Here is a 17,840-nt window from a genome sequence, read left to right on the forward strand (position 1 = left end):
CTGTATAAACGTATGTTCTTCTTGTTCTCTTATTCCATATGTTAAGTCTGCAAGCTGCGCATAATCCATCAACTTAAGTTGCCATTCTTCTTTAATTGGAACCTTGCTCGTTTTCCATTTGGGGGCTAACAAAACACAAGCCGTAGTAGTAGCATACATAAACAACCTTTTTTGACACCTGGGAATTTCAGTCTGAATTATCCCCAACAGAAAGGAACAGTATATATGGCTTTTAATTTATCATGGTTACAAAAGTGCTTAAGATAGAGTGCATTAAGGATTTTTGAAAAACTGATTCAAGAACGGAAGCAAATATGGACCTCATGCAATATGCAAGAATGAATGGTGGTGGACAGACGGCAAGGAGGGCAGAACCCCTTAACCTCTGTGTGATTTGAGCAAAACATTTCTGGGCGGAACTCATGATTTCTGGATATCATGAGCTCTAGGCACGTCTAGCACAGATCTCCAGTTTCAAACCCCAAGCTAAAATTCTGATAGTTACATGGGATACAACGGGGACAATGGTTCCCCTAATCAAACAGGATTAAGATTCTTCTGCTTTATTACTTGCCTCCTTTACAGCGGTTTCCAATTCTGGAAAACAAGGTTTGAATTATAAGTGAGTCACAAAGGCTGAATGTGGTGGTAAGGGGAGGAAGGGCTTCCTTGGCAGCTTCTCTGACAACATTGTTTGTGTGTGTGTGTGTGTGTGTGTGTGTGTAAGACAAGACGAAGAGTGGTGAACCCCAATGTTGAGCCCTGTCAGCCCCCTATCCTTACCCATTCTACTTTGCAAACACTAAAGGCATCTGGGTGCAACTTACCCATTCTGCCATCCCCAGTTTGGAACAAGGGCTGCTAAAATCATGGCATCAAGAATGCCTTCCTTTCCACATTTTTTCCAAAACTGATTTTGGACGGTTTGTTCTTTGTTCCCCTTAGCAGAGCTCAGTGGCAAGGACAGAGACTTGCCAAGTTGGCAAGCCTGAGAGGACCGCTCCCAAACCTTTTCTTTTTGGGTTTGAAAATCCCAGTCAAACCAGGAAAACAGGAACAATCATACAGGGGTAAAAAACCCCAGAAGAAAGAAAAGGAATCGTTTGTTTATGTGAGGAATTCCTTATAAAGAAGCCATTGTTAAAAAATTAAAATCTGGAGGCGGCCTCATAAAAAGAGTTGCAGTGTGAATGCTCCATGCCAGGGGTGAAGGGCCTTTTTGACTCTGCAGATGTTTATCAGTTTGAGCCTCACAGGCCAAATTTGATAGGTGGGCAGGGTTATGTTGCTGAATCTGGCTTTGAACTACTATGTAGGGGACAGCCATGGTCAGGGGAGCCCTTCACCCAAATGAGGATGGTTCAAGAGTTACTCCTGTTCCTTGAGAATATAGTTCTGGTCATGGTGACACATGCCTTAGTTTCTGGGAGGAACTCAGAAGTGCTGGTTGTGATTTCCAAGGCTATATATGGCTTTGGACCAGGATACCTAAAGAAGCAGCTTCATCCATACAGACATGGTCCATGAATGGTGATTTTCTATGGAGGCTGTTTTGGGTGTCCCACCAACATCTGGGGTGGGATGTAGCAAAGGGCAAATCCTGTGACTGCACTCTCTCTGATGCAAGTGCTCCTTTTCCCCTTTAGCTTCTAATGTGATTAGATTTAGAAGCTTTTATCAAAATCCAGAATAGAGTCATTGCATAGCTGGGCTTTTTAGCCGAAAGGTTTGTTTACAAATAATTGCTGAGCATATTCTGCTCTGCTTCAGCTCTGTTCACAACACAGCCTGCTTCAGCAGGTTTGTCATGTGTTTCTCTGGATATGAAACGAAAATTCCTGGCTTAAATAATAAAGGACAAGGGAAAACATTCCAGCTCTCTGCTGCTGCACAACTGCTCTGTTTTCTTAGCTGAAACCACCAAAATGAAATATTGCTACAGTGTGTGTGTGTGTGTGTGTGTGAGAGAGAGAGAGAGAGAGAGAGAGTATCTTTATCAGAACATCCAGTATTTTTTCTCCATCTTGAGGGGTTACAAAAAAGAAAGCAGTTTCCTCAAACCTTCACGTTATCTCTTCCTCCCTCGAGAGACTTAAGGGGTGAGATGTGTGGTGAGGAATCTAATAAGTTCTGAAATTGTTTATGTTGAGAGGTTGGACAGTTCTCAAAAGAGACATGGAGGTGAGCGAACTCGGTAGAGGTATGGGAATAATCTCCTAGCTGAGAAGTTTCCCTGCTTTCCTCCTCCACTATGAAGGCGCTAGAATTTCAGGATCAAAATGTTCTTCACCCTAGGGGCAGGGAGTTGTTGTTGTCGGCATCCATCTGTCTTAAGAGACAATGGAGTGTGCTTCCGGGGGTGAAGTCAAACTGCTGCGTTAGCAGCACTGAAGTGATATTCAATAGTCTGCAAGCCTGGGCAGTGTGTATGCCCAGATGACAGGGCTCCACTCTCGACCTTGCTGATATGGTCCAAAGAAAAGCAGAGCAAGATATAGAGGCTCCTATTTGTGGAAACATTTAAAAGGGCAATTGGCACTTCTGATTTGCTGCCTTTGAAATAAATAATTACCTTGAGAGTCCATAAGGGGTTTGAAGGACTCCCCTAGAAGATGGATTTGAATTACTCTGCAGGATGAAACTACAATATTTTTTTCTAGTTTCTCCCTTTGCTCTTGAAAAGGCACATTTCAATTCACTGGCTAAGGAAACTCCTTAGAATATGCTCAGTAGAGGTTAAGGTAAAGGTAAAGGGACCCCTGATCATTAGGTCCAGTTGTGGCCAACTCTGGGGTTGCGGCACTTATCTCACTTTATTGGCCGAGGGAGCTGGCGTACAACTTCTAGGTCATGTGGCCAGCATGACTAAGCCGCTTCTGGCGAACCAGAGCAGTGCACGGAAATGCCATTTACCTTACCACCGGAGCAGTACCTATTCATCTACTTGCACTTTAATGTGCTTTCGAACTGCTAGGTTGGTAGGAGCAGGGACTGAGCAACGGGAGCTCACCCCGTCACGGGGATTCGAACCGCCGACCTTCTGAGCGGCAAGCCCTAGGCTCTGTGGTTTAACCCACAGTGCCACCAGCGTCCCAACTAGAGGTTAGCTGTCCATATATTGTGTGTAACCTAGCTATGGCTTGCACATGAGAGCAGATACAACCTCCTTGGAGAAGCCCACATTTTACCACTGGATCAAATCAAACAGGGGCTGTGCCTGGGGGTGGGGCAAAGTACCCCTCAGATTTATCGTGCACAGAGGATACAACTTAGTGGTGACATCTTCAGTGGCACCGATGGCTACCTCAAAATTTTCTTCCAAGGTCAAGAAAGGAGGGCCAGACTCATTGAATATAATGATAATCCTTGAAATCCTTGGATTTGGGACTTTAATGCTGACAGGCTACAATGAGGTCAAGCTAGAGGTCTGGGACAAAGATATCTGGTACGATAAGCTTAGCATCCAGCCTGAGTCCCTCTCTTCACCATGGAATTATATTTTTTTAGTTTGCATTGCATGCAGAACAGGTGGGGTCTCTCTGACCTGTGGGTCAAATGTGAGTCACCAGGGGTTCAAATTTGGCCTGCAGGGCCATTCCCCCCAAACCATACACAGCAGTCCCACTCTATACTGTATATGTGATGTCACTATGGGGCAGACAGAGATGTGGCTGCCAATGCATAATCAGGAGCCTTACATTAGGCTTCTTATCATGCATGCTGTGGGATTGATGGGTGGTTGAGCGAAGGTCAGCAGAAAGCAGGCTTTGGCGATGCAGCTATGCATTGTGTTTTGAAGTCCAGACTTTGGGACTTCAAGGCCCCTAATCACTTGACAGCATTGTGGTGACTGGCAGACTTGCCCACTTGTCATATTTGGCCCATGAGGCTAGCCGTGATAAGGATAAATAAAGATATGGCCTCTTGGAGCCAAATGGCTTCTCCACTTCCTGGCACCATTGCAGCTCTTTTTATGAGGTCCCCTCCAGACATTTTGGGTTTTGTTTTATTTTTTAAAAAAATTGGCTTCCTTATAAGGATTTTCCTCACAAAAATAAACAGTCCCTTTTCCCCAGTAGTGGCCGCTCACTATCCTGGTATGATTGTTCCTGTTTTGTCTTAAATTTTAAACCTCAAATAGACAAGATTTTAAAGCGGTTGTCTCAGGCTCACCCATGTAGAAAACTTCTCCTTTCCACTGGACTCTGTCAAAGGTAAGAAAGAACCACCCTTCCAAACTCTCTTGTTTTTTTTAATGTGCAAAAGCTTTGTGACTGTAGCAATCCTTCAATGACAGGCTGGAAACATTAAATCACACCCGGGAGAGGCCTTTAGTGTTTGCAGAAGTGGGACAGACGAAAATATGGGGTGTTAAGAGGGTTTGAGATTGGGGTTCACCCTTCTTCTCCTCCTCCTCCTCCTCCTTCTCTCTCTCTCTCACACACAAACCACTTTTCAGGAAAGCCGCCAGGAAACCCCTCCCTCTCACACAGACACAGAAACACACAACACACTGGCCTTTGTTATTTTCCTATAATCCAAGACATGTGTGCCAGAATTGGAAGCAGCGGCAAAAGAAGAGAGCGGGAAGGCCAAAGAAGCATCCTATTTGCTAAGAAGGTGATTGGAAACTGTCCTGTTTGTTTTCGGGGCAGAGGGGTGAGTGAGTTTATACCCGTCCAGTCTCTGTTTAGCAAGAATATGAAAGAGAAAGTAGGTCAGTGGGAGAGGGAGGGAATTGGAAAAATAGCCTGCGGGTAGGAACAGTGATGGAAAGACAATTCGTTGTAGCGCCATGTAATATACACTGAGAGGGCAAAGCGCTTTGGAAATGACAGAACAGGTAAGGTTTGCCACTGCATTCATTTACAGTATTATTATTATGAATGAGTTTATATTGCACCGTATACCCTTAATTAAACCCACAGGCTGGAAGCCCCCCCCCCAATGAATATCATGCAGAGTATATTTGGGTTTACACTGAATTGATATTCTTCATTCCGAAGACGAAAAGATATGTAACACTTAAAGCTTTACTCCTTGTTGCAACTCTATGGCATGGGAAGTGACATCTGTTGGGTTTCTGCCCGTCACCAAGCTATTAAAGATAGAGGGCAGGATAGGCGATGGTGCCAGGTCAGGAAGAGCTTCTGGTGCCCAGGTGGTACATGCCAGTTTTTAGATTGCAGTCGTAACTTCCATGCATAGTTCCAGGGCTTCCTCTTAATGTTTACGTTCCTGTGTACGGTTGGTGGCCTCCTCAGCCATGAAGTTCACTGGGTGGCCAGTCCTTGGGCAAGTCGCTGAACTTCATCCTAATGAGGGAATAGCCCATGTGGTGCTCTTCAGACATTGCTAGACTACAGTCACATCCCTGACCACTGATGGTCCTGGCTGGGGCTGAAGGGAGTTGCAAGTCCAGCAACATCCGAAGAGCACTATGCTGGTCACCCGTGCCCTTAAACCAATGTGGATAAGCTGTGGCCTTCCAGGTTCCCATCATCCCTAGCCATTGGGACATACTTGTTGGGGCTAATGGGGGCTGTCATGAACCAAAGTGTAGGGCCAAAGGTTCCCCACACTGAGCCTCAGGTACATTAGCAGTGGCCATGGGTTGCGGGGGGGAGACCTACTTGGCATGTATAATGTCCCAGGCTCACCGGCTAGTAGTTCCAGTTCAGAAGGATCAGGTAGGAACAGGTGATGTGAAACACCCTCTGCATGAGACCCTGGAGAGAAGCTGCCAGAGTGGACAGTCTTGGGTTAGATAGACAAATAGTGTGACTTGGTAAAACACAGCTCCCTGACGCCCAGTACAATGAGATAAAAGTTCATTTAAGCAAGGCTGAGTGTTTTGTTTGAAAAGAGGGGCTCACAGATGTGGGGAATGCCTAGACAGTGCAAAGAAGCCCTCTCTGTTTTGTTCCGCAGGGTTATTTACAAGCCTCCTGGAGTGAAGGATCCCACCAGAGCAATCATGTCCCAACAGCACCTCTTCCTAGCAGCCCTCCTCCCATTTCTCTTCCTACTTGCACCAACAACTTGCAGCCACTGCCAGACGTTCCACAGATCCATCTGCATGAAGCAGGACACCTTTGTGCCTGGCCATAACTATATTGGCGAGGGGGTGGACATCACCTCTCTGGAGAGAAAGGGAGCGTATGTGGTGGACACCGGCCGGTGGCAGGGCCCCAATGGGACGTGCAAACTCTGCCGGAATCCCTTGATGAACGGGCAGCTGCAGAAACTCCCCTTGGCTGGCGTGGACTGGCAGGTGGTCCGCTCGTGCCATCGGCAAGTCAGCAGCTCCGTGGAGAATTTGGATGTGGATGTCGCCAACGCGATGGCCACGGAGGTGAAGAATGACTGGAAAGTAGACCTGGGTTTGGAGATGGAGACGAACAACGACAGGGAAGAAGACCCGGGGTTGCCTAAGGCCCGCATGGCTTTTGCTGGGTCTCGATCCCGGATGGCTATTTATGCGCATGAAAAATCCCGTCAGGACAGTTACAGCTTTGTGAGGCAAGAGATTTCCTGCGCATACTACAGGTGAGCACCAGTCTTTCAGGACCTAAGTACCTGAAAGACTGCCTCCTTCCCCATAGACACCCTCTGGTGTTATGAGCAGCAGAGGGGACCCTCTTGGTTTCTCCGCCACTCTCACAAGCATGGCCTAGGAGAAAACATTCTCTGTGACAGCTCCTACGCTGTGGAATCCCTCCCCACAGAGGTGGGTCTGGCATCTTCATAATTCAGCTTTCAGTGAATGCTGAAGACACACCTCTTTACCCTGCCATTCATTCATTCATTCATTTCCCCCCCAGTTTTATACATTTCAATGATTTTACAATCAGTTTAACGTTTCAAAACTCAACTTCCTTCCCCCTCTTTCTGCAGTTCCTATATATATATATATTTCTGCATATTCCAAATTAACTCAATTTACTCATTTATTCTTCTACTTTAAATATATACTCTTATAAAACTGCAGGTTATTACAATAATCCTGCCAATGTTCTTATCTGTTTACAGTTTATTTGTAAATATTCCATAAACCATTTTCATTCTGTTATAAAAAGTTTACTTTGATTTCTTATTTTTCCAGCAAGTTTCGCCATTTCTGCATATTCCATAAGTTTTTGTATCCGTTGTTCTTTTGCTGGGACTTCTTTTTCTTCTTTCCCTGCCTTTTGACACTAGCTGTGTACATTTTTAGGACCCACCTTGTTTCTGTGGTTGTTGTTTTGTACATCATGTTTTAATTGTAACCTTTCCAGGATGAAGAGCAGACAATAAAATAACAACAATCTTTGCTCCTTCAGTACAGAATGCTATAAACTTGCTATAAACTTTGCTTACAAGATTCTGCTCCACTTTTTCTCTGCCTGTGCAGGCTGAGACTCCTCCAGAGACCCTCGCTGCTGGCCTCACACTTCTCTCGCGCTGTGGCCAGGCTGCCAAGGAGGAATAACTCGGAGGAATACCAGCATTTTATCAACATCTATGGCACCCACTACATCAGCCATGTGCAACTGGGTGGGCGACTGCGCCACCTGCTGGCTGTGCAAACCTGCAAGATGGCCTTGTGGGGGATTACCGCTTCCACCATCCAGCGCTGCTTGAACTGGGGGGCTTCTCTAGGAGTTGACTGGCTGTTCGGCTCCGCTTCCCTGAGCTCCAAGTGTGAAGATCTCAAGAGGGCCTACTCCCGTGGAATCCTCGAGGACGCTGATGCCAAGCAGCACATCGAAGTTGTGGGAGGAGATAAGCAGGTGGAGATGCTCTTCTCCAAAGCTGGAGAAGCCCAACTCTTCTCTGCATGGATGGAGGGTACAAAAACAAAGCCTGGGATGGTTTCCTACTCCCTTCTACCCTTACACACCTTGTTGAACCAAAGAGACCCAAGGAGGGATTTGCTGAAGCAAGCCATTGTGGGCCATATCAACCAGAGAGCCCTCAAGAGGGACTGTCCACAACAGTGTCCACGCTGGAGCTCCCAGAGCTCAGGTGAGCAATGCACCTGCCTGTGCCAGCAGGACGGCCTCAACAACGATATGTGCTGTGCCTGGCAGCGAGGCAGGGCCCGCCTCACGTTTGTTGTGGTCAATGGATCCAAGCTTTGGGGCGACCACTTCACGGCCACCGATGCTTATGTCAAGATTTTCTTCCAAGGTCAAGAAATGAGAACCAGCGTCGTCAGAAACGACAACAACCCTCAGTGGTCGGAAACCCTGGACTTTGGGACGGTCACATTGGCAGACCACAATTCTTTTGAGGTTCAGCTCTGGGACAAAGACGTCTGGCGTGATGACCTTCTGCAGGGCTGTTTCCACCGGTTGGAGGCCGGGGCTGGGACTATCCGGCACAGATGTTATGCGCCTCATGGATACGTCGAGTATTATTACTTGCTGGAATGTGGCCGCACGTTGGGTGGCCCTAGCTGTCAAAATTATGTCCCCCTACGACTGCCAACTTCTCATTTCAACTAGTCACCCCCTGCTAATTCAGCGCTCTTTCCTTGTTCCATTTATTTCAGGACGATGGGATTCATAGTCCAACAATGGCCAGAAGGCCACAGGTTGCCCCACCCACTGAGGGCAAAGTTGGGACAGACCCTATTGAGACAGATTCAGAAGGAATCTGGCAGATCTGGGGTTGGGGCCTAGTTGGTCCACATTGTTATAAACATAAAAGCCTCTTTATGCAGAGTGAGACCACTTGTTTGTCTGGCCTTATACTCTGCCTGGTAGAGGCCAGGCTCTCAGGATCCCCTGGCAGAGATCATCTCTAAGACTGTTTCCTATCTCTGCTGTTTTCCTGCAGCTATGAGTCAGTGTCTGGAGATTCCCAGCCCTACAAGAGTGGCTGAATCACCAGTTTCTTTCTCTCCAACTCCTGCGTTACAAATACATATTTATGTTTACACATGCGTTGCTTTTATGCACCTCACCCTGCAAAATCCTCCATGGATTACAGACATTCCGGATTAGAAATTTGGTATTTTGAAAAAATAAATATGTTGCAAGGGAGCAGATATAATGAGCTCTATTCAATATAGTGGTGATGAAAATACTACTTTCTGTGGGACATGATAAAGGCCCACAGCAAACTCCCTAGACAAACCTGTCTATCCCACCTCTCTTGATACAAATGCCCAGAGTAACAAAAGTGAATTTGTTTTTAGACCTGTAGAGGAAGAGGTGGAATTCCACACCACAGGCGCAGCTGGGTCCAGTTGCTCCTCTTCTGGAACAATTTGCTCCCAAGAGACGAAGCTATGGCTTTTAAAAGAGGCTTTGAAAGAGGATCAGATAAATTCATGGAGGTGAAGGTTATCAATGACCACTAGGCATGATGGCTAGATTCTACCTCCACTGTCAGAGGTGGGAACACTTCTATTGAGCTCAGGACCTGCTTCCGGCCTTCCTACGGGCATGGTTTATGGTGTTTTATGCGCTTTTCTTTGTGCCTTGTGTCCTTAGCAATCATCTTAGTGGTTTTCCCACCTGTAATTGGGATGTTTTGGTAAGCACCATATGGTACACCAGATAAGCACGCTTGGTACCCCTGGAATTTTGCACTGCTCAAAGACTGGGGTGCTGTGTAATAATACAAAAGGAAAGGAGGTCTGTGGGAGAGGGTGGGAATTGGATAGGGGGAACAGCTTGCAAGTGACAATGATCAGAGTAGGGAAAGAGAGGAGTACCCTCAGTTGAGATTTCCTTCTTCTTTGCAGCATATTATGTTATAAAGTCACCAGCATTTTACAGATGTTTTACAGCATTTTACAAGCTGTCTGAGGACAAACGCCGGCTCCCTCGGCCAGTAAAGCGAGATGAGCGCCACAACCCCAGAGTTGTCCACGACTGGACCTAATGGTAAAGGGGTTCCTTTACCTTACCTTTTACACATGTTCTAGTGCTTCTTTTATGATTGGACGTAAAAGGAAGTTGTTGGGAAAATAAATTGATGGAGTGTTCCACTCCCCGAATGCCTACTGGATAAATGCAATCTAATTTTATTCTCCAAAGTTTCAATGATCAATGCAAATAGCAGTGGGAACAAAGGGTGTCCTACTTAGGTCCTGTCTTAAGATGTGCACTCAGGTAAGAGAATCCATTTGTGGCTGTTGTTGCAGACAACCCCAAGATCAATTAAAGATAAAATCATTTCTAAATTTAGGTGTGTTTTGTTTTGTTTTTTAAAAAAACACCTTTTCGGAAACACCCACTCCACATAGTCAAAATCTCTGAATGTGTCTAGAGAGACAATTCCCCACCACCCCAAGTCAGATTATGTGTCACATTGAGTGCCCTTTGGATCAAGTCAACCATGTTTTGTCCAGGAATAAAGCTTGTCTGATCAGTAGATATAAACCAACCAATACAGCGGTACCTCAGGTTACATACGCTTCAGGTTACAGACTCCGCTAACCCAGAAATATTACCTTGGGTTAAGAACTTTGCTTCAGGATGAGAACAGAAATCTTGCAGCGATGGCATGGCGGCAGCGGGAGGCCCCATTAGCTAAAGTAGTGCTTCAGGTTAAGAACAGTTTCAGGTTAAGAACAGACCTCCAGAACGAATTAAGTACTTAACCCAAGGTACCACTCTATGTACATTTAACCTGAAAACTATAACTGGCAATAATAATTTGTTAGGCTGCATCCCAGGCCATTGGGTATGCTGGCTGGAGCTGATAAGAATCATCATCATAATTAAACAATTGTACTTAACATGCCAGTCCCCCACTATATATGTGATGCTGATCTATGGGACAGGTAGACATGACTGCCAGTGCATAATCGGGAACATTATACATTATGCTCCTGATTATGCAGAGGCAAGAGAAAGCAGGTGTTGGGTCCACAGCCCATCAGTTGAGCCAAGGTCAGTGGAAAGCAGGCTTTGACGGTATCGCTCTACATGGCGCTTTGAAGTCCCAACATGCCCAATCCCCTGACATCATTGTGGTGACTGACAGATGGGTGTCCCCGCCCCTTTGTCACATTTGCCCCACAAGGCTAGATCTAATAAGAATAAGGATATGGCCTGTGGAGCAAAAATGTCCCCCCACTCCCTAGAACAACTGGAACTTCTTTTATGAGGCCTCTGCCAAACTTTTTGCATGGGGGGGGGGAAGGCTTCCTTATAAGGAATTTCCTCACAAAAGCAAACGGTCCGTTTAGTGGCCACTCACTATCCTGGTATGATGGTTTCAGTTTTGTCTTGAATTTTCAACCTCAAAAGAAAGGAGTCTGAAGTGGTCCTCTCAGGCTCACCAACCTGCAGAATCTTTCCTTGCCATTGGAGCTCTCTGCCAAAGGTAAGAAAGGACTATCCTTCCCAAAAAATTATTTATTTATTATGTGCAAAAGAAGGCCTTCCTTCTTGGCTCCATGACTGTAGCAGTCACTGATTTGAACTGGGAATGGCAGACTGGAATGGCAGACTGCTTTTGGTATTTACAAAGGTATGGAGTGGATAAAGAATTGGGTGATAAGAGGGTTTGAGATGGGGTTCATCCCTCTTCTTGCCATATATATATATATATAGAGAGAGAGAGAGAGAGCCATCAGGAAACCCCTGCATCCACCACCACCACCCCCCTCTCTCTCACACACACACAAAAATACACTGATGTTTGTGACTCCTATAATTCACACCATTAACACAAGAATTTGAATCAGTGGGAAAGAAGAGAATAATCCAATTTTCTGAGAATGCAACAGGGTGCGGTCCTGTCCGTTCAGGGGTGGAGGGGTGAGTGAGTGTCCACCAATCTAATCTTGGTTTGGAGACATGCAAAAGACAAAGCAGATCGGTTGGCAAGGGAGGGAACTGAGAACAGAAACCAAAAGGCAGCTGTTGTAGTGCCACGTACTACACTGAGAAGGCAAAGCAGTTCGGAAATTATAGAGCAGGTAAGCTTGCTACTATATTCATTATTTATTATTGTAAATGAGTTTATATTCCACCATGTACTCCTAATGACACCCACAAGCTGGAAGCCCCACCCCCCACCCCACAGACACTCCCAGCATAAAAGATTTAAGATGCAGAGTGTATCTGGGCTTACACCAGACTGATGTTCTGTGTTCTTAAGATGTGAAGAGATGCAACAGTTAAAGCTTTCCTCCTTGCTCTATCCTGGAGGAAGTGACATATCTTGGTCTTCTACCTGTCACCATGCTAGGAAAGAAAAGGCAACAGTGCTAGGTCAGGGAGAACTTCTGGTGCCCAGATGATACATGCCTGTTTTTAGATGGAAATCGGGACGTCTATGGTTAGTCCCAAGGCTTCCTCTTCATATTTATCTTCCTGCTGTACATTCAGTCGCCTCCTCAGCCATGAAGTTCACTGGGTGGCCATCATTAGAACTTCAGTCTAATTATGGAACAGCCAATGTTCAGACATTGCTCAACGAAAGCAACATCCCTGACCTGGCTGGGGTTGATGGAGTTGCAAGTCCAGCAACATCTGATTTCAATTTGAACTTAGCCTGATCTTTTATTCCCCTTCCTTCCCTCCCCCGCCCCTTTTTATGAAGATTACCCGCTCTGGGATCCCACAGCTAATTCTCCCCTGGTCTCCTCGCTGGCCCAAATAGGACTAATTTAGCCAGCTAGCTCTGGTGATCATCTAATGTTTATTGGATGGATTTCCCCCCTAAATTGATTTTTGAATTCTGAATTTATTGTTATTCATGTTTTACACTGTATTTTAAGCTGTTTTTGTTGCATCAATTAAGTGTTTTAAATTTGTTGTTAGCCGCCCTGAGCTCGGTTTTCTGAACCGGGAAGGGGGTATAAATATATTATTATTATTATTATTATTATTATTATTATTATTATTATTATTATTATTAAGAGCTCTGTGCTGGTGACCCATGACCTAGCCTGTGGTCCTCCAGGCTGTTACTGAACAATAGGTACAATACATTCCTTGCAATCGAGCCATGGCTGTTAGGGCTGGTGAGAGCTTTAGCTCAGCAACATCTGCAAGGCCAATGGTTCTCCACACCTGGTCCAGCATATACCATTAGGAGTGGCCATGGCTCAGTGGTAGAGCATCTACTTTGTAGAAGCCAACAGGTTCAGTTCCTGGTACCTCCAGTTAGAAAGGGTCATGTAGAAACAGGTGATGTGAAAAGAGGGACTATCAAATGTGGGAAATGCCTGAATGATGCAAATAAGTCTTCTCTGTTTTATTTCCCATGGTAATTTGAAGCCATCTGCCCCACGGGGGGGGGGGGAGGATCATAGCAGAACAATCATGTCCAAACAACACCTCTTCCTAGCAGCCTTCCTCCTATTTCTCTTCCAACTTCCACCAACAACTTCCAGCGACTGCCATCGGCACCCCAGCTCCATCTGCATGAAGCAGGACACCTTTGTGCCTGGCCACACCTATATTGGTCAGGGGGTTGACATCACCACTCTGGAGAGAAAGGGAGCATTTGTTGTGGACACCAGCCAATGGCAGGGCCCCAATGGGACGTGCATCCTCTGTCAGAATCACTTGATGAAGGGGAAGCTGCAGAAACTCCCCTTAGCTGTTGCAGACTGGCAGGTGGTCCGCTCGTGTCATTGGCATGTCAGCAGCTCTGTGGAGAATATGGATGTGGATGTTGCCAATGCAATGGCCATGGAGGTGAAGAATGACTGGAAAGCAGATTTGGGATTGGACATGGAGCTGGGGTTCGGCACAGTGCTGAGCAAATCAGGGCTGGAGCTGCCTAAGATGCGGGTGGCCCTTGCTGGATCTCACTCCCGGATGGCTATTTATGCACATGAGAAATCCCAGCATGACAGTTACAGCTTTGTGAGGCAAGAGGTCTACTGCACACACTACAGGTGAGCATCGGTAGCCCTCTAGAGATACAATCAAAGTAAATGATGAGTGGGCTTCCTCAGCTGGAAGTTGGATCAAACAGATATAGCAATTCCAGCAGAGGTTTCTAGTGAACTGTGTTCTGCCCCCACAGGGTTCAGTTATTCATTTGTTCTTGTTAGACTTCTCTCTCAATTCAGATAGCATTCAACAAAACTCCACAAAGCTCTCATACATAGAGTTACTGAAGACTCAAACAAGGGAAGGGAAGCTTTCTTCATGCTCTGGGCAGAGCCAATAGAAAGAAAGGATAATAGGAAGTGGGAGGCAGATCAACAGTTTGGTTGCAGGCTCAGATGTTCAGGAATTAGGGAAGTGGGCTGGAGGTGGTTAAGTGGCCAGGTCAGGCAGGGCGATTCAGATCAAGAGCTCAGCCCCAGAAGAGCCAGGGGTGGGTCCTGGGAAATAATGCGCACCAGTTGATTGACTGATTGTCACCATATCTTTAGTCAACACTGTCACTGGAGGCTCAGGTAACCTTGGTGGCTAGCAGTATTTTGCTCCAGCACTGCCTGTTTCACCAGTTATGGGCCCCTTTGGAGAGAAATTATTTGGCCACTGTCTTCCATGCTCTGGTAACTCCCAGACTGGATTACTGCAATGCATTCTACATGGGGCAGTCCTTGAAGAACATTTAGAAACTTCAGCTGGTCCAAAATGCTGCAGCCAGCTTACTGGCTGGGATTTTTTCAAAGAGGGCCAGATCTGATGACGTGACCATGCATGAGGGATGACCAAAGTTGTTTTTTTTAGGGTTGAGGTTGTTGAGCTTTTTTTAAAATCAAAGGGTGTTTTTTTTAGGATTTTACCCCAGGAGATAAACTGCCACAGGGGCCGGATTAAATCGACCAGCGGGGCGGATTAGGCCCCCGAAACAGACATTGGACATGCCTGGTTTAGCTCTAACATATACCCCACTACATTTTAAAGCAGCTGCATTGGTTGCCAGTTCGTTTCCAGTTCCAATTCAAGGTGCTCAAATTTGTCTTTAAAGTCCTCTTGTATGTGTACGCTTCCTCTCTTCTGATTCGCAGGAAGCTCTGGGGGCCGTTACAGGGGAGGGATAACATGTTGGAGAGGAAGAAGATCCCTGAAACTTTGCAGGCTTCCTTTCCCTCAAAAATATGGAGGATTATGGGTGTGGGTGGTGTGGGCAAAACTATAAACTTTGCTTCTAATATCCTGCTCCTCTTTTTCTCTTCTTGAGCAGGCTGAGACTCCCCCATAGACCCTCACCGCTGTCCTCTCACTTTGCCCAGCATGTGGCCGAACTGCCAATAACGAACAACTCTGAGGAATACCAGCATTTTATTGACAGCTATGGCACCCACTACATCAGCCAGGTAGACCTTGGGGGCCGATTTCGCCACCTGCTGGCTGTGCAGACATGCAAGATGGCCTTGTGGGGGGTTACAGCTTCCAGCATCGAGGACTGCTTAAAGTTGGGGTTTTCTTTGGGAAACAACGAGGTATTTGGGTCCACTTCCCAAAATGCCAGGTGTGAAACGATCCAGAAGTTCTACAGTCTTGGAGTCTCGCATGAAAACTATGCCAAGCAGCAAACTGAAGTTGAGGGAGGAGATAAGCAGATCGAGATTCTCTTCTCAAAAGCCAGAGGAGCTCAACTCTTCTCGGAATGGAAAAACAGTGCAAAAGCACAGCCTGGGCTGGTTTCCTATTCCCTCCAACCCTTGCACATGTTGCTGAACCACCAGGACCCAAGGAGGGATTTGCTGAAGCAAGCCATTGCGAGTCATATAAACCGGAAGGCCCTGAAGAGAGAGTGTCCACAGCGGTGTCCACGTTGGAGCTCCCAGAGCTCAGCTGAGCAATGCACCTGCCTTTGTCAGAAGGATCGCCTCAACAACAACATGTGCTGTGCCCGACAGCGGGGCAGGGCACACCTCACCTTTGTTGTGACCAGAGGATCCAACCTTTGGGGCGACCACTTCACAGCCACCGATGCTTATGTCAGAGTTGTCTTTCAAGGTCGAGCGCTGAGGACCAGCATCGTCCCATCTGATAACGACCCCTGGTGGTATGAAACCCTGGGCTTTGGGACTGTCATGCTGAATCATGAAAACCCCTTTCACATAGAAGTCTGGGACAATGATGGCTGGCGTGGTAATGAACTTTTGCAGAGGTGTACCGGCAATCTGGAGGCCAGGGCTGGTGCTCAATGGTACACATGTTCTCCACAATATGGATACATCGAGTATTATTACTTCCTGGAATGTGGCCACACGTTGAGTGGCCCCACCTCTCAAGAATATGTCCCGCTCCAGCTGCCAACTTCTTATTTTAACTAGTGTTCCCATCCGCCCATCCAAACCAGTGCTATGTCCTTCTATATTTGAGGACCTTATGCTGAATAGGTGGGGGCAGGTGCATGGAAAAGTAGGATCAGGGCATCCGGTGGCCTAACTGATGTTTCTTGCTGTACTACAGCTCCCAGCACTCCCAGCCAGTATGGCCTATGATTAGTGGTGATGGGATTTGTAGTCCAACAATGGCTGAAACGCCACTGGTTATCTCCCCTGAGATAAATCAAGGGGCAGAGTTGGGACAGATCCTGTTGAGACAGATTCAGATGTAATCTGGCAGTTCTGGGGTTGGGGCCTAGTTGGTCCACGGGTGGTCACAAGGAGCAAAGATGCTTTTATCAGGTGAGCTCTAGCTCTTGAGGCCCCTTGACAGCAACCACATAATTGTTTAAACTTCCCCAACCCTGCCGAAGGTTCTTATAATCATACAAAGCATCTTTATATGGAGTTAGACCACTGGCTCATCTTACCTAATACTGGCAGAGGCCAGGCTCTCAGGATCACTCAGAGATCATATCCAAGCATGCTTCCTTTCCTATCTTTGTTGTGTGTTTTTTTGAAACAGGGTAAGCCGCCAGTTTCTTTCTCTCCAACTCCTATGTTACAAATACATATTTGTGTTTACATATGTGCTGCTTTCAACCTTGCAAATCCTTAACTGGTTAAGGATATTCCAGATTTGAAATGTGGTATTCTAGAAAAATAAACATATTGCTAGGGAGCCAATATTCTGCGAACTGCCCTTGCAGACTTATGATTAAGGGCAGTATGTAATAAATAAATAATATCTATTCATCCATGGTGGACTTTGTGCTCTCATATTTCAGCAGCGTCCTGTTAGACTCAGTGAAACTCAGTGCCCCTCCCCCCCCCGCACTCCGTTCTGGCCAATTAAAGAGATTACTTTCTGCAGGACATGATAAAGGCCCATAGATAATGAACAGCAAAGTGAATTTGTTTTAAGAACTGTAGAAACAGCAGTGGAATACCGTAGGCTCGGCTGAGACTAGTTTCTCCTTGTCTGTGGAGCAAATTGCCGAGGTCACCAATTCCATACCATACCTCCACTGTTCAGGATCCATTCTTTTGCGCTATAAAAATAAAAATAACTGGAAAATGCTGGATGGAGACTAGTCTGAATTGGGTTATGAAGCCGCTGTTCGCTTACGCTTCACCTCTTCCCATTGTACTCAAGCTTGCTGGCCGTGAGTCATTCCCAAATCCCAAGCGAGCCACGGAGGCATCCGCGGGAAGGGGGCGGAGTTCCCCCGTTTCCGGCTTCTCCTGCCCAATCTCGGACTTCGCCGGGACCCGTATCGCTGGGGACTCACCCACCTCCAGGAGGCGGCACCCTGCTAGGGTGATGCTCGGCCCTTCTCTCAGACCTTCCCAGAGGCGCAACAAGGGTGACAGACACCCAGCACGTGGCCTCTTCGGAGAGCTTCCGCCCAGCCAACGGGAAGTGAAGCCTTATTCCAATATATAATGTCCGGTGTTTAGTCGCCAACAAGGTCATGGTGTGGAGAATCCATTATATTGGAATCCATATATTGGCCCGGTCCTTCCTGGCCTCAATCTCGGAACTGTAACAAATAATAATAATAATAATAGTGAGATAGAAAGA

General features: G+C 46.5%; 2 protein-coding genes across 9 annotated transcripts; both read left to right on the forward strand.

Moving 5' to 3' along the window:
• The first annotated feature begins 3,891 nt into the window (after nucleotides 1–3,891).
• On the forward strand, nucleotides 3,892–10,177 carry LOC310748413 (perforin-1-like). 4 transcript variants are annotated; one of them, XM_083584192.1, is made up of 3 exons: nucleotides 3,892–4,214; nucleotides 5,932–6,549; nucleotides 7,394–10,177. In XM_083584192.1, the coding sequence occupies exons 2-3, from the start codon at nucleotides 5,978–5,980 to the stop codon at nucleotides 8,487–8,489; spliced, it is 1,668 nt and encodes a 555-aa protein (XP_083440318.1). In that variant the 5' UTR covers nucleotides 3,892–4,214; nucleotides 5,932–5,977; the 3' UTR covers nucleotides 8,490–10,177. The 4 variants fall into 4 exon arrangements, with proteins under 4 accessions (XP_083440318.1, XP_083440319.1, XP_083440320.1 ...); XM_083584193.1 differs by lacking the exon at nucleotides 3,892–4,214 and adding an exon at nucleotides 4,347–4,659; XM_083584194.1 differs by lacking the exon at nucleotides 3,892–4,214 and adding an exon at nucleotides 4,347–4,620.
• Nucleotides 10,178–10,307: 130 nt separating this feature from the next.
• Nucleotides 10,308–17,008, forward strand: LOC310748412 (perforin-1-like). Of its 5 annotated transcripts, none has more exons than XM_083584189.1 (3): nucleotides 10,308–11,325; nucleotides 13,230–13,855; nucleotides 15,103–17,008. In XM_083584189.1, the coding sequence occupies exons 2-3, from the start codon at nucleotides 13,275–13,277 to the stop codon at nucleotides 16,199–16,201; spliced, it is 1,680 nt and encodes a 559-aa protein (XP_083440315.1). In that variant the 5' UTR covers nucleotides 10,308–11,325; nucleotides 13,230–13,274; the 3' UTR covers nucleotides 16,202–17,008. The 5 variants fall into 5 exon arrangements, with proteins under 5 accessions (XP_083440315.1, XP_083440316.1, XP_083440314.1 ...); XM_083584190.1 differs by having other exon boundaries at nucleotides 13,346–13,855; XM_083584188.1 differs by lacking the exon at nucleotides 10,308–11,325 and adding an exon at nucleotides 11,351–11,923.
• The last annotated feature ends 832 nt before the right edge of the window (nucleotides 17,009–17,840 follow it).

The sequence above is a fragment of the Podarcis filfolensis genome, assembly GCF_964270895.1.
Source record: "Podarcis filfolensis genome assembly, chromosome: 13".
NCBI lineage: Eukaryota > Metazoa > Chordata > Lepidosauria > Squamata > Lacertidae > Podarcis > Podarcis filfolensis.

Bases quoted from the DNA above. Each gene is read 5' to 3' on its own strand.
- LOC310748413 (XM_083584192.1), top strand. From the start codon at position 5,978: ATGTCCCAACAGCACCTCTTCCTAGCAGCCCTCCTCCCATTTCTCTTC. The intron at 6,550-7,393 runs GTGAGCACCAGT...CTGCCTGTGCAG, and splicing joins ATTTCCTGCGCATACTACAG to GCTGAGACTCCTCCAGAGAC.
- LOC310748412 (XM_083584187.1), top strand. From the start codon at position 13,182: ATGATGCAAATAAGTCTTCTCTGTTTTATTTCCCATGGTAATTTGAAG. The intron at 13,856-15,102 runs GTGAGCATCGGT...CTTCTTGAGCAG, and splicing joins GTCTACTGCACACACTACAG to GCTGAGACTCCCCCATAGAC.